General features: G+C 30.4%; 3 protein-coding genes across 6 annotated transcripts in view; 1 reads left to right on the forward strand and 2 right to left on the reverse strand.

Annotated features, from left to right (window-relative positions):
- Positions 1–500: 500 nt before the first annotated feature.
- On the reverse strand, positions 501–4,583 carry LOC126780914 (eukaryotic initiation factor 4A). 2 transcript variants are annotated; one of them, XR_007670582.1, is made up of 8 exons: positions 4,317–4,583; positions 3,506–3,884; positions 3,215–3,429; positions 2,894–3,041; positions 2,086–2,217; positions 1,309–1,532; positions 1,028–1,231; positions 501–576 (listed from the first exon to the last, which is right to left on the reverse strand). XR_007670582.1 is itself a non-coding variant. In XM_050505607.1 (7 exons), the coding sequence occupies exons 1-7, from the start codon at positions 4,337–4,339 to the stop codon at positions 1,087–1,089; spliced, it is 1,266 nt and encodes a 421-aa protein (XP_050361564.1). In that variant the 5' UTR covers positions 4,340–4,583; the 3' UTR covers positions 501–1,086. The 2 variants fall into 2 exon arrangements, 1 of the variants encoding a protein (XP_050361564.1); XM_050505607.1 differs by having other exon boundaries at positions 501–1,231.
- A 397-nt stretch (positions 4,584–4,980) lies between these two features.
- On the forward strand, positions 4,981–10,510 carry LOC126781269 (profilin). Its single transcript, XM_050506160.1, has 4 exons — positions 4,981–5,231; positions 8,420–8,591; positions 9,321–9,420; positions 9,503–10,510. The coding sequence occupies exons 1-3, from the start codon at positions 5,121–5,123 to the stop codon at positions 9,416–9,418; spliced, it is 381 nt and encodes a 126-aa protein (XP_050362117.1). The 5' UTR covers positions 4,981–5,120; the 3' UTR covers positions 9,419–9,420; positions 9,503–10,510.
- A 944-nt stretch (positions 10,511–11,454) lies between these two features.
- LOC126780554 (uncharacterized) overlaps positions 11,455–14,384 on the reverse strand; it is a 135,060-nt gene continuing 132,130 nt past the window's right edge. For all 3 annotated transcript variants that reach the window (XM_050505144.1, XM_050505135.1, XM_050505152.1), the window contains one exon: positions 11,455–12,252. In XM_050505144.1, coding sequence (XP_050361101.1) covers positions 12,164–12,252 — 89 coding nt within the window. In that variant the 3' untranslated portion in view covers positions 11,455–12,163. The remainder of the gene's footprint in view (positions 12,253–14,384) is intronic.

Genomic DNA, 14,384 nt, shown 5'->3' on the forward strand with positions numbered 1-14,384 from the left:
GAAATTTAAATCTGGAAAAAATTTTAAGGTCGGGGAGTTGTTGGGTTACCTGCTACTTAATGTTGAATTTCAAAGCAATGATTTTATCTATCACCTTTTACTTATCTATTTATGTGAAGTTTAGAAATTTTGTTGATTGATTTGAATAGATTATTTGGTTGTTCTATTTTCAATAAACAGAACTAAGCAATCGTAATAAGGATTCAGGTTGGCAAGTGAAAATATAATTATAGGCAATAAGCATACATTTAATGTCAATATTATGAGTTTTTGGCATTAATAAGGTAAAAAATTAATGCATTTCTACTGCGAAGTGTTAAGTGTAATATTTCAAAAGCTTTCGCACTATTCATAAGGAACCTTAATTACCAACTTCGTATATTTCGAAGAAAATTTATTCCAAAAATATAAATAATTCTAAATGAACATAAAACCATGTAGAAAATTAGTATAAGGGAACACAGGATCAAAAAAAGGACCTGTCAAAAGAAAGTAATGACTTAGAGGAAATTTTGATTTATTATTTCCACATAGTTGTGTCCAAAGTGCGTTTCAACAGCTCAGTTGGTAGATTTTCTGTAAACAAAATTTATACAATTGAGTATACAGCTACAGACAATTAAGGTTCCGATCGGGATTGGAGCGCTACAATTTCACATCAATAACAATACAAAGAAGATATTAAATCATATTTATTTACCATATTACAAAAACAGTTTACCATATTATGTACAACTGGAAAAAGCTACAATACATTATTTTCTTCTAGTACTTTTGTGATTGAAATAGCCTCTCCAGTACCCGATGAGACCCCTCTGCAAGTAGCAGGGAGGTCTACGCGGAACGGGGGCCATCCGGCCGGGCCGGTCTTACAACTATGTATATTAGACTTATATAGATACGTTTATAATAGTAATAATGTATTCATCAATTAAACTAAAACCAATATATCGGTCGAAATAAAATGAGTTCCAATAAAAAAATCAGCACAGCGGTACTTAGGAGGCTGCCCACCTAATACTCACACCGTTTAAATATCGCAATAGAATGCAGGACACAAAGTATAAACTGGAATGCGATGGCGCCTCAGATGAGGTTAGCCACATCATTGGGCATTTCCGTAATAGTTGTATGATAGAATTCCTCAATATCTTTTAATGCTCTCTTGTCAGCTTCAGTCACAAAGTTGATAGCGATTCCTTTACGGCCGAAACGACCTCCTCTTCCGATACTGAAAAATTACAAGTTTAAATTAAGAGAATGCACTTTAGATCATTTAATAAACTATTTTTTTTAATGAATACTTACCGATGAATGTAGTTTTCGCGATTGGTGGGTAGATCGTAGTTGATTACGCACGAAACTTGTTGAACATCAATACCACGAGCTAGCAGATCAGTGGTGATGAGAACACGAGAGGATCCTGTGCGGAACTGCCTCATGATGATCTCGCGCTCGCGTTGGTCCATATCACCATGCATGTGAGAAACGGTGAAGTCACGGTCGTGCATGGATTCAGTGAGCCAGTCCACCTGAGGAAAACAATAAGCTTATTTTAAAAAATCAAGATATATAATTCATTAAATAATATATCTTGTCCTTTATAAAGTAACCATATCAATTATTAAAGATATACATATATTAAATTTAAAATAAGTACAATATGTTTGTGGTCACATCTTGTGATCTTATGTAAACACGCTGACTATACATATACATAACCTTGAAATATGATTCACTGTAAGATTAACATTGACTTTGTTATATTTAAGTTGCAATAATTGAATCCAATTACTTCACCTACCAAGACAATGCTGTTTTAAAATTTAAGGCTTATGTTTTATATAAATAACAAAAAAATTTGATGTAGACATAATAAAAAAATGCAATTGTCAATCCATGAGAAGTTTTTTAATTTACGTTTGATATGTGCAAATATTTTTTGCCCAATTATATTATAATAACAAACAGTGAGTTTATAACTGCATTTGGTAATTAAACTATGTATTGCATTAAATGCTTTATACCATTCTTTAGGTATTTGATAGGATTCACAAATACAAACTATTATATCTTAAATCTAACCTTGCGACGTGTATTGCAGAAGATGACAGCCTGAGCGATGGAGAGGGTGTCATACAAGTCACAGAGAGTATCTAGTTTCCAGTCTTCCAGCTCGATAGAGATGAAGAATTGCTTGATACCTTCCAGTGTTAGCTATAACAAGAATATATATTGAAATATTGAGTAATTGAAAGAATTTAATATTTAATCATATAAAAAATAAAATATTGTTCTAGAAAGGTAAAAAAAAAGTAATATATATCATAAAAACATATTGCACGACATAAAATAACAAAGCATGCCACTGCAGTTATTTTTCAATTTTGCATGAAATTAGAAACCTACTAACTACATAGTCAGGTAACATAGCTTTTCAAGTTATAACATAAATTCAATGAGGCAATAAACATATTAAAGAAAAATATATTAAAAGAATTTATTTATTATATAAATATGACTGCTTAATTTCTATGAAGATCTTTGTTTCTATAGAAGCAATATTTATAAGTACTATGTACTATAATTTTAAGCTCATAAATAGCAATTAACAAATAAGCATGTTGAGCTTAATAAATCTTAATAAATTAAGATATTTTAGTCTTAATTCAGTATTAAAAATATAGTTATATTAATTAATTAATAAATATATCTAGAAGCATATGATTTAGCAAGTTATTTCTTTTTTTTTATCTTTAATTACATCCCTAAGTACTTAAGCATTGTTATAAAGATAAACTGACACTTAAATTTGCCATAAAAATAAACCCCATAACAATTTATCCAATATATAATTTTAATAGAAAATCCTTAGTAATTTTATTAATCTTACCTCTTCCTTCTGAACAAGTATACGCACAGGTTCCCTCATGAAGCATCGAGAAACTTCTAGTACATCATCTGGCATTGTAGCAGATAGCAAAATAACTTGAACATCAGAAGACAGCATTTTAAAGACATCGTGAATTTGATCTTTAAATCTGAAAGATTCATAAAGAACATCTTTTAACAAATCAGCATCTCATAACTGTTCTTATAAATTTGAAAATTACACAACCACTTGTCACAAGATATTATCCATTAAACAATATAAAGTAACAATCATTAAAATATTTTCAGACTATTAATATAGAAAGAAATAACTAAAACTTACCCTCTCGATAACATTTCATCAGCTTCATCGAGTACGAACAACTTGATTGTGTTTGCACGCAGGGCACGACGCGTGATCATGTCATATACACGACCAGGGGTGCCTACTACTACATGCACTCCACTCTCCAACTGACGAATGTCTTCACGAACATTTGTACCACCAATACAGGCGTGGCATTTAGCATTCAAGTGATCACCAAGAGCTATCACTACCTAAAATATGTAAGCTTGTTAGCACTGGATCTTGAATTTATAACAAAATACTAATTCACTCATTGTTCACACATACCTTTTGAATCTGTTGCGCCAACTCTCTAGTTGGGGCCAAAATTAGAGCTTGACATTCACGAATGCTGGTATCGATCTGTTGTAGAATTGAAATTGAGAAAGTAGCAGTTTTCCCAGTTCCAGACTGGGCTTGAGCTATAACGTCACGACCTTGGATGCAAGGCATAATCGCGCGTTGCTGAATGGCCGAAGGCTTTTCAAACCCGTAGGCATAGATTCCTCTCAGTAATTCTTCTTTCAATTTCATGTCATCAAAGCTTTCCACGACTTCATGCCAATTCGTATCGAGATTACCGCCGGGTTCCATACCCGAAGGTCCATCGTAGTTGCCTTGATCTTTTGATGGCCCATTTTTAGGATCCTCCGGCCAATCCTCTGATCTGTAAATATTTAAAACGTTATTTCTTAAATCTAATACAATTATATATAATGAATAATAGAAGAAATAATAAATGAAGTAATGAATAAGCAAAAATCATTAAATTAAACTGTCAGATGTCATTTCGTTTAGATGCGCATTCCGCCCATTTTCTAGGAAAGTATATTTCATGATAATTAAATCTATATTTTAACCTCATTGGGTAATACGCCTGACTAGTAAAGGCAAAACACGTGCACGAAGGCAAAGCAAGAATAATGTTCTGATGCCAGCGCCATGTTGGCAATGAGAGACCGTGCAGAATTTATGTTTGAGAATACAGACTAAAGATCCTATATAATTTACTCAGTACATTACTTAATCAATTTATGGTTGTTTTCTTCATTCACTTTAATTGAATAAACTAGAAAATAAAGCAAAAAAAATCACTTACCTTCTTTCAGGTGAATACGACATGTTCCAATCGCGGTAGCTGAACGGAAAAGAACTAGCAAGGTCAAGATAAGTTTAGCAAAAGCTTTTTTATGGTAATATAATAAATTATACTATATTCGCGATATCTTTTCACTAATAATTTCAAAATATTTTAATATGAATATTTAGACGCTTGAAATTTGTAAAAACTGCTTCTCTTACGAAGATTAGTAATACTAAAGTAATAGGAAATTAAACGACGGAAGTAGGTGACTAAGTAGAGTATGATTTGTGCTACAGATAACACAGATGATGTAATATTGATTATAGAATGTAACGATTTATGGTTATTGTTTTGTTTTGTTTATGTTTCTAGTAAAAAGCGCTAAAAGCATATAAGTTATACGAATAATTTTGTAATTAATATGTTTTAGTTAAAGATTTGGTAAATTATGTAGTAAAATATATTAATATACTGTTAGAAGAGTATATTACTTACAATAAATAAATTTAATCAGCATAATAATTACAATATTCAATTGAAAGTATTATTAAAAAAATGTTTCTTAACACATATTCAGCTTATTATTATAGATTTATTGAATTATAATGTTATTTTGTTAACATCCTAATAAATATTCTTTTTCATGAACGCATATTAATTATTCTAATGTTGGTAGGAACAAACTTCCTGTCGTGTCTTTGAGTACGCTGCCATTTTGAAACGGCAGTGCTTTTTGTTCGTGTGGAGCGTCTGCTCGTTGCAGAGTTTAGATTGTGGTTTAGGAAAGTTTAGTTTTATTTTACAAAGAACTCTATCAATATGAGCTGGCAAGATTATGTCGATAAACAGTTAATTGCATCAAGATGTGTTACAAAGGCTGCGATTGCCGGTCACGATGGAAATGTCTGGGCTAAATCGGAAGGCTTCGATGTAAGTTTCTTGATATGTATTAAGTGCTTAGTGAAATTGTACAAATTATCTTTTGTGTAAAGGTGATTTGATGTGCGATTGTATTGTGCCTTTATGTGGTCAAACTTTTGATTCGTAAATTATGAATGGATGACGAATCCGGCTAGTTGACAAGATGGCGACATGTGGTAGCCAATTCAAATTAGAATTGGACTTTTTTTACTCTATACTTTATATTGAATAGATATTTTTAGTTGAAATAAAACTATATTGATTTGGGAATTATCAGTTAAGGGGTAATACTCGTTACATGCCCTATTGACTGAAAAAAATGTTGCCGGCCGGTACTTCTTCTCTTGGACTAGCCACACGTCGACGACGCCAAATATTTTCTATAATATAATATTGCTTATAAGTCGCCCCATTGTAATATCTATATCATTTCTTATCTCTTTAATATATTTAACCATTTTTGAAACTTGCACATATACTAATCTGCGATAATGTTATGAGTCATGACAGCAAATTACGTAGGTAAAAACAAAATACATAATGTGATATGGATTTTTATCCGAAATTTGTGACAAAAATGATCTTTTATTGCTTTACAGCTTAAGAGAAAAATTTTATTCTCAAAATTTGATCAAAAAATTTACAAAAATAATAATAGTAGTATATTTCAATGAATAAACTATTTTGCAATCATTATTTTAGAACAAATTGTGTAGTTAGTTTTAACTTACTATTTCATTTCAATTTTTGTTCTGATAATAATTTACATAACACAATTCAAAACTGCATTCCAATATTAAAAAAATGAAGAAATTATTCTAAAAATGATGTAATTGCCAAATTATTTCAATGTAATTTTATGAATATGTGGTAAAATTATGTAACTAAAAATATTGAATTTCATTACAATGTAATTCATATTCATAGTAAATTATCAAAAATAGTTTTAAACATACCACAATTGTTTTTATAGATTTATTATTAACTAATATAAATAAGAACTCAATTAACTAACTTAGCTTAATAACTTTTATTTGTGCTTACTGAGCACATATAATTTCGCCAATGTCATAGGATGGAGAAGCCATGAAGGATGTTAATCAGTGCAGAGGAGATTACAGCAAATAAATAATAAATACTCAATATAATTGGATGACAATTTATTTTAAAAATAGTCAATTTCTGTACAAGTCTTATTTCTTTTAAGTTTCTTTGTCATATTCTTTTCTTTTAGGTTTTTAATATTTAGATGGAAAATTACCCCTTATGCAGAATTTTATTCTATTGAAAATAAAAATCAAAATAAATTTAATAAACTTTTCTCTATGATTCATATGATACTTTTATGTATTATTAAAACAATTTATCCCAGAACATACAATTTGTTAAAGTATTTTGTCTTCTAAAACAACAGTTTCCAATAGTTGTAGTCATCAGTTTTTCTTTGTTTATGCTGAGAATTTAATCTTTTGCCAAATTTTGTTATAAATAGTAGAAAATGTAATAATGAAAATGTGTTTTTAAAGTATTTTGTAAGAGAATTGTGGTTACATATTTGACTACTAAGTTGTGGGATTTAGGCCATTTTTATAACATCTTTAAGTTAAACTTTAAAAGAAAATATTTATTTTTACTACAATGTAATCTACTAGAATTTCCTATTTTTATTTATTGGTAATGAATATACTGGGACACAATATTATTTGCATCTTTTTTATTTAGCTTTAGTTAAGAACCCATTCTTTTCATTTTCAACGGAATAATAATAAAAAATAGGGTTTTTAAAATAAGATTCACATTCAACAAACAGTTCTTAAATCTAAAGCATGTATATGCATATAGATAGATTAACTCAATAAGGACTTGAATAATTCAATGCTCAATTTCATAAATTAATATTTTTATAGAGTATATTTATTGATAGTAACATATATACCTTGATATGATCAAAACATATCTATTTACATTTATCAATTACAAAAATATTAATTTCATTATTTTCAAACAAACCAGTGCTGATATTATAAAAGTGGAGGAGTTGACACAAACAAGTTAAATTGAACAAACATAAAAACTCCTGCATTTTTATAATATCAGCACAGGTTTTTTTTTTTAAATAATTAAATTAATATTATTGTTAATTTAATTTCTTTTTTAGGTTATATGTTTTGTCTTAAGCAGCCTGATTATTAAAACAGGTTATAGGTTATAAAACTTTATGCTACAATGCTAGATTGGTGGAGGAGCAGTAGATCTAAACTAATCTGGTTAAATATACTGCTGTTTAGATTATAAGATGCACTTAGATATCTTTGCATCATATGACATGCTAACAATGGCAAAGTACAACAATTTAGTCATATAATACAATATTTAACCATATTATAATTATTCTATGGCTTGGATTGATTGTATTCACATGTCCAATATTAATATTCAGTTTGTCTATCGCAAAGGCGGATAACAAACTCTTAACAATTTAATAATAACCAATGAACACAACCTTTTATTTTAATCAGTTAAAAGCAAGTTCTAAGGCTGGATCAGTCTTACATTGTTTTATTGCTTCGGAAATATTTTTACATGCTGTCGTTATGCTTAAAGACTAGTTAAGATATGATGATAAATTATTGTTATTTTCTCTTTTTTTAGGATACTATTTTATTAATTATTTGAATATGTGCAAAATGTCTAATGTTAGTTTGACTGCCTCGTTGACCTTATGGCTAGATGTAAGGCCGTACTCGGAGGTCCTGGGTTCAAATCCCAGGTCGGGCCAATAAAAAGTTATTGGGTTTTTCTGTCAATAATTCTCAATAGCAGCCCGGAGTCCGGAAGTTGGTAGTGTGAACATTCCCGTGCCTCGGGAAAGCACGTAAAGTCGTTGGTCCTGCGCCTGAACTCTTTCCGGTCGTGTCGGATTGCCGTCCCATCGGATTATGAGAGTTAGGGAATAGAGAGTGCACCTGTGTTTGCGCACACACTTGTTCACTATAATATAACCTGCGCAGTTAGCTAATTTCTCTTGAGATTAGCCGCCGTGGCCGAAATCGCTCTGGAGGCCCTTAATGTTCATTAGAACTTAAATTTATTAAGTCAATCGTAAATATAATATTGAATATGTATAAACACTAATTCGATATTGTACTTCAAATGTATATAAAGGTTTTCTATTATAAATTAATTATTGTTAACAGATATCAAAAGACGAAGTCGGAAAGATAGTGGCCGGTTTCGAAAATGAATCACTCCTTACAAGCGGCGGCGTGACGATAGCGGGCACGCGGTACATCTACCTCAGTGGAACAGACCGCATAATACGCGCAAAACTTGGCAAGGTCGGCGTGCACTGCATGAAGACACAGCAAGGTAAGACAACTATGTTCATGGCAGTCCTTTGATAGTGAATTGCGATGCAAGTTAATATAATAGTGTCGTGTCGTATGTCATGTATTATTTATTTTACTTATGCAGCATTTGCGCGGTTAAAATTACATATTGTACTGTTTTGTGTAGACATGCAACATTTCTTATTTCAATATTATTATTCTTATTTTTTCAATGTATAAGTAAGGTCGATAAGTGATTGTTCACTAATTATTAATACGTAATAAGATACATATATATATATATATATACATACATTTTTTAATAAACATAATATGTTTAACAATTTGTGATAAGCAACACGAACATAAATCAAGTCCTAGTAGTAAGAAAATTCTTTTCTTGCACCTTTGCCAAAGAAACTGGCCTAGAACTACGTCTAATTATGCCATCTAAAAGTAGCAACAATTCATATTTTCTTAACATTGATTTATTAATAGCGTGACGAATAGCTGTCTTAATTTAAATTTTTCTCAAAATTTTTATTTTAATGTTCTGTTTACACTGAGAAATCGTAAGAGCGCGCATAGACCGTTAAGACAGACTCTCTTAGTTTATTAATTGACCTACATATGACTCAAACACGCAATTATTTCTAGTTTCCGAAAGTAACTAATTTAATTAAAAACATTTTATATAGTTATAAAGATTACAAATAAATGAATTTATTTAAATTTGACAGAATTTTTACAATAATATATTTATTTACAGCTGTTGTAATTTCTCTCTATGAAGAACCGATCCAACCCCAGCAAGCCGCATCTGTAGTGGAGAAGTTAGGAGAATATTTAATTACCTGTGGTTATTAGAGGTGAGTTTAGAAGTTTTTTAAGTACCTACTAGATTTTCTTGAAATAGATGCATAAGAAATAGAATTTTATTTTTTTTTACAGATCGAAGCGCGCGTGATCTAAGAATAAGATAATATTTTTCCACAGGGAAATAAGTAACTGCATTTTGTATATTCTATAAAAGTGATAAGGACCGTCATTTGTTTTGATATTTGATAAATTATGGCGCCATCAGTGTCTGATGCGTTTAGTATCCATGTGCAGATGTAATTACTTTGTGAATTTTGGACTCTTTTTTTTTTATACGCTCACCGTTTTCACAGAGTAATTGTTTCTGTATAATGATTTTATGTATTTAAAAAAAATGCTTTTATCGACCTATACAGTAAAGCTAAATAAGTGGCTTTGCAATAAGGTCTCGAGGCATGATGTATAGAGATTTTTTTAAAAATTTCTTTTCAAGTTGTCTGACACTTCATATTTTTTACATCTAAAATGAGTTATTACTTGTAACTGTGGTTATGAATAACTCACTGTCAACCTTATTTATATAAAATTATGAAATTCGAATCGGCATTGCAACCAGACGCTTGACAAGAAATTATAATAACCACGTAATGAAATTACTGTAACAATATACAACATTATTATATATGTAATTACAAATAAGCATTTGTGTAAGGGCTTGTTACAAAATGAAAGACACTGTAACCCAAGAATACATGTAACGATTTTAATTGAAAAATCTCTAGTCCCACTGGAACCATCGTGTGAGAACTAATACGACAGTGAGGCGAGTGGGGGGAAGGGACGCGCTCCCTTAGGCCCTTCGCGTACGCCATTACTTCGCTATGCTTCCCTTTTTATTACGCTGCGTTTATAATATTGTGTAGTGAATAATAAACATTTTGCATTCTGTTTTATTCTATTCTATCTCTTAGCTGCAGAATCTAGAAGCGCTCAATTATAATCCTGTATCCTCAAACAAGGCTTGCAGTAATCGAAGGGTGCATATTGTTTATATTTGATATTACTACTATAGCTTTGTACATTGTTTCTGATAAGCGATGGGAACTGTGTCTATCTAATAATAAAATGATTTGTATTATATTTAATTGGTTTTCTTTTTTCACCTAATATCCATTTCATTAATGACTTATTGAGTTCTACTATTTGAACTGTCATAAATTGATGTTATAAGTTATTATACTATTGTAAACCGAGTATAAAAATCAATATAATAATATACCATATATATTAAAACAAAAAATATTGCGCATAAGCAGTATAGTATCACGAAATTAGCTATTCAACAAAGTGGGTAATATATTAGAGGGGGTTTCCATTGAACACAGCTATATGACGTTGGGCGCGGCTTATCCCAATCGGTGTAAATGGTAAAAATGAAATATAGCAAAAATATTTTTGTACATTGTTACATTTTTTACATTAATAATGAATGGCTGGGCACTTTAAATGCTTAAATGAAACATCGCCCTTTAGCGAAACTGGTGATTAATCCCTTAAGGATTCCACCGGTAGGGATAGCATTTATTTTAATTTTACTCTTGCTTGTCAAAGGGGTCGTTTTTCGCCCCTGTAAAAACGTTCTAGAACTGGAAACTACAAATCGCTATTACAGACAGTTTTAGATCCTTAATAAACAACATATTAAAAGCAATGCAAAAAAAGGTTAAACATATATTGGTTAAATTAATTGGGGCCACCCTCAGGTCTTTCTTTTCTTTCTTCTCTTTTGAACAAAAAAGAATCTACAATTCGGAAATATAGAGCAATATATGTATTCAAAAGTGATGATTCCCCTGAGTTTCCACTTTTAATTTCAATTTAAACCAAAAATTCAGTACGAATCTGGATTGAAATTGAAGAAAATAATTGTTTGCTAGAATAAACTTACTCTTAGGTATCGTTTTATTTCAATTATTTAAGTCGATTCTTTGACGATAATGTCGAATATAAAAGAGTACACAAAAAATCTCTTTTTTTCAGTTGGCTGAAACTTATAACTATGTAGTCATAAATAAAAGAAATCATAGCTAATTAACATAATTTATTTTCCTTTTGACAAAATCTACAATAATAAGAATTAAGTACACTCGAATACAAGGGTTGGTATAAAATGTTAAAAGTGGTAGTCTATAAGTGAATTTGGTTCTTTAATATACCACACAAGATCATTTTACACATCTATCTCTAAAAAGAAAATCGTAATTAAGTTACATATTTTTGCGTATCTAGTGTTAACTTTAATAATATAGACTCGGAGAAATAATTCTTATTCCTTACTAAAACGGTTAACAATAATTTAAAACAATAAAACTCAGATGTACATAACATACTACGTGGTTATCTACATTTCTACAAACCTATTTTATGAATAAGAAAGAAAATTAGTCGTAAATTCCTTAAATAGATATTCCTTAAACAAATTATGCGTTGTAATAACCACCGGTTATAAATATACCTATACGTACAATTCAATTAACATAAAACGTGTCACTTGATTAAGCCAGCAAACTAAGATACGGTTTTTAAATTTCAAAGCCACATTCACGCACATGTTAATACAACGATTTACTCTAACGTTCGCAATTTTCATAGCAAGTTTGAGTCATCAATCTTATTTGTAAACTTTTCAGATCGAATGACTTCGAATATAATATTGTAGTTTAAATGTTACAAATACTGCAACTTGTTTCACGGGAGAGACTTCAAAGTCAAATCGTATAATCTATCTTGTGGTCACGGATGCTCCAACGAATAATGACGAGATTTCTTCCAAAGACTTCTAAAGAAACCCTTTCTTTGTTTCTGGCCTGGATTCTCCTCGCCTGTTAACAAATATAATTACGATTATTACCGTTATTAAAAGTCCTTCATTTAACAATCGATATTATTTTCCTGTTTATTAACAATAAAATAATGTACATTTAATGCTAATTAATACGATACCGTAATTACATACACATACAGTTTTGCCTCACCTCATATCACTGTCATTAAAATAGATGCAACCACCCTTATAAAGCATAACATATTTGATATAATACGAATTTAGTAAATACATAGGGTGTTAAAATTTAGGATTTTTTAAAATTTTGCAGTTAAATGTTTTTCTATTATTTTAATCAAATATATGAGGCATAAGTAAAAATCAGTGATTTTGATTAACTTACATAAATATATTTTAATTTATATTTAATATCTAGGGAATTGGGGAGTAAAATTTACATATGATTTGCTCATGAGGCAGACCTTATCAATAGTGATGATGTCATAAGAAATATTGTTACTTGACAGCGCCTAGAAATTTATAAAAAATGTATTATTTGCTCATGTCTGTCAAAAATCGGACGGACCTTAATGAACTGGACTAAATTGATTCGTAATGTGGATCAATCAACTTTCATCATTATCGATATGAAATATAAGCAAGTCAAACCGAATTCCGAATACCGATAATTGATTTGATACTAAACTATTAACGATTAATTGTATTTTATTTTAATTCTTAAAAGGAATAAATATTTGTAAGGCTGCAGTGTTAGGGTCGTGAACCCCTATTTGAGGGCGAGGGAGTGCGAATGTCAAGTGTACGAGCGCGCTAGTCGCCGCCGCCGGGTCGATACTGCGGCCACGCTACAGCGACTTATTAGAATCGAAAAGCGCAGGCTTACAAAATAGCTTATTCTGATTCGCTAAAATAATATTCGTAAAAAGTTTTTGTTAAACTTATTTAAATAAATTGGTATAAACAAATTATATATTTTTAAACAAGCTATTTGATAAATACGATTCGTATATAAGATTAACTATGTATAATAGAAATTTATTGACGAATAAAACGGTGTAATTTACAATGATTTGATATCTTCATATAATTTTTTGGAACCGTGATTAATACTAACGTTGTTTTTGATAATGCTGGAGAATAAACAATAAAAATCACGTGAAAGTTTACCGTTTAACCCGGGCTGTGACATAAATGATGTGATCAATCATTAAAGAGATGACGGTCGGTCATTGATATCTTAGGTCGCGTTTGTTTTATAGCCGTTCCGAGATATCTCCAGACAATATAAATAATGAGGCGACAGACTAAACGATTTCGAAGTTATCGATAATGGGTCACTGTTGATATTTTTATATTTTAATAAACACGTATCGACTTAATACAAATCTATAATTGTTTTAGAATGTTTGTCAATTATTAAGATTTTTGATATCCAAAAAAGTGATAAGAATGATATTTGACATACATAAATTAAAAAAACAACTATTCGTGATATTTCATCGATGAAGTAAGAGGCACACCGTTAGTAGGGCGTCCGAGAATAGACCGGTTAGTAGATATTTTCCAGCGCACGTCCCAAATGCCTCGACTGTGGCCAAAAATAGCCCTCATGAAGCCGTCCCCGACATCTGACTCCGTTAAATTTGAATAAGATTGTCCCTACTCGAACTGCTTTTAAAAACTTTTCAATAAGTAAAGTTTAAGTGTTTACGTACTTGTTATAATATTTCAAAACCAGATTATTTAACAAGAATAAAATTGGAATTAAAGACGACAGTATATAATAAATAGTAAGTAGCGTAATTTGCAATAAATAGTTTATATTATTTTATCATCAGAAAATGATCTCCATATTCCACAGATCGCAGAGAGCCGTAGGTTTATTAATAGCATGCGCAGTGGAGGCCCGTCTGATTCAAGTTCATTGGCTAGACTCCCCGCAAAGATTGTGTCGACTGTCGATACTTCATGTTTTCACATTCGTTGCAATTTACCACTTAATACTTGTTATATTAAAATATTAACATTGTATTGGATTACTAATATGACCATATTAGTTACCGTACTGGTCAATTACATGATACACAGATTTAGCTTTATTTATAACAGTTTTATCTTTCTTTAATCACCTGCGGAAAAAACTTAATATAATGTATCGTAATATATTTC

Source organism: Nymphalis io, chromosome 3, assembly GCF_905147045.1.
Source record: "Nymphalis io chromosome 3, ilAglIoxx1.1, whole genome shotgun sequence".
Classification (NCBI taxonomy): Eukaryota; Metazoa; Arthropoda; class Insecta; order Lepidoptera; family Nymphalidae; genus Nymphalis; species Nymphalis io.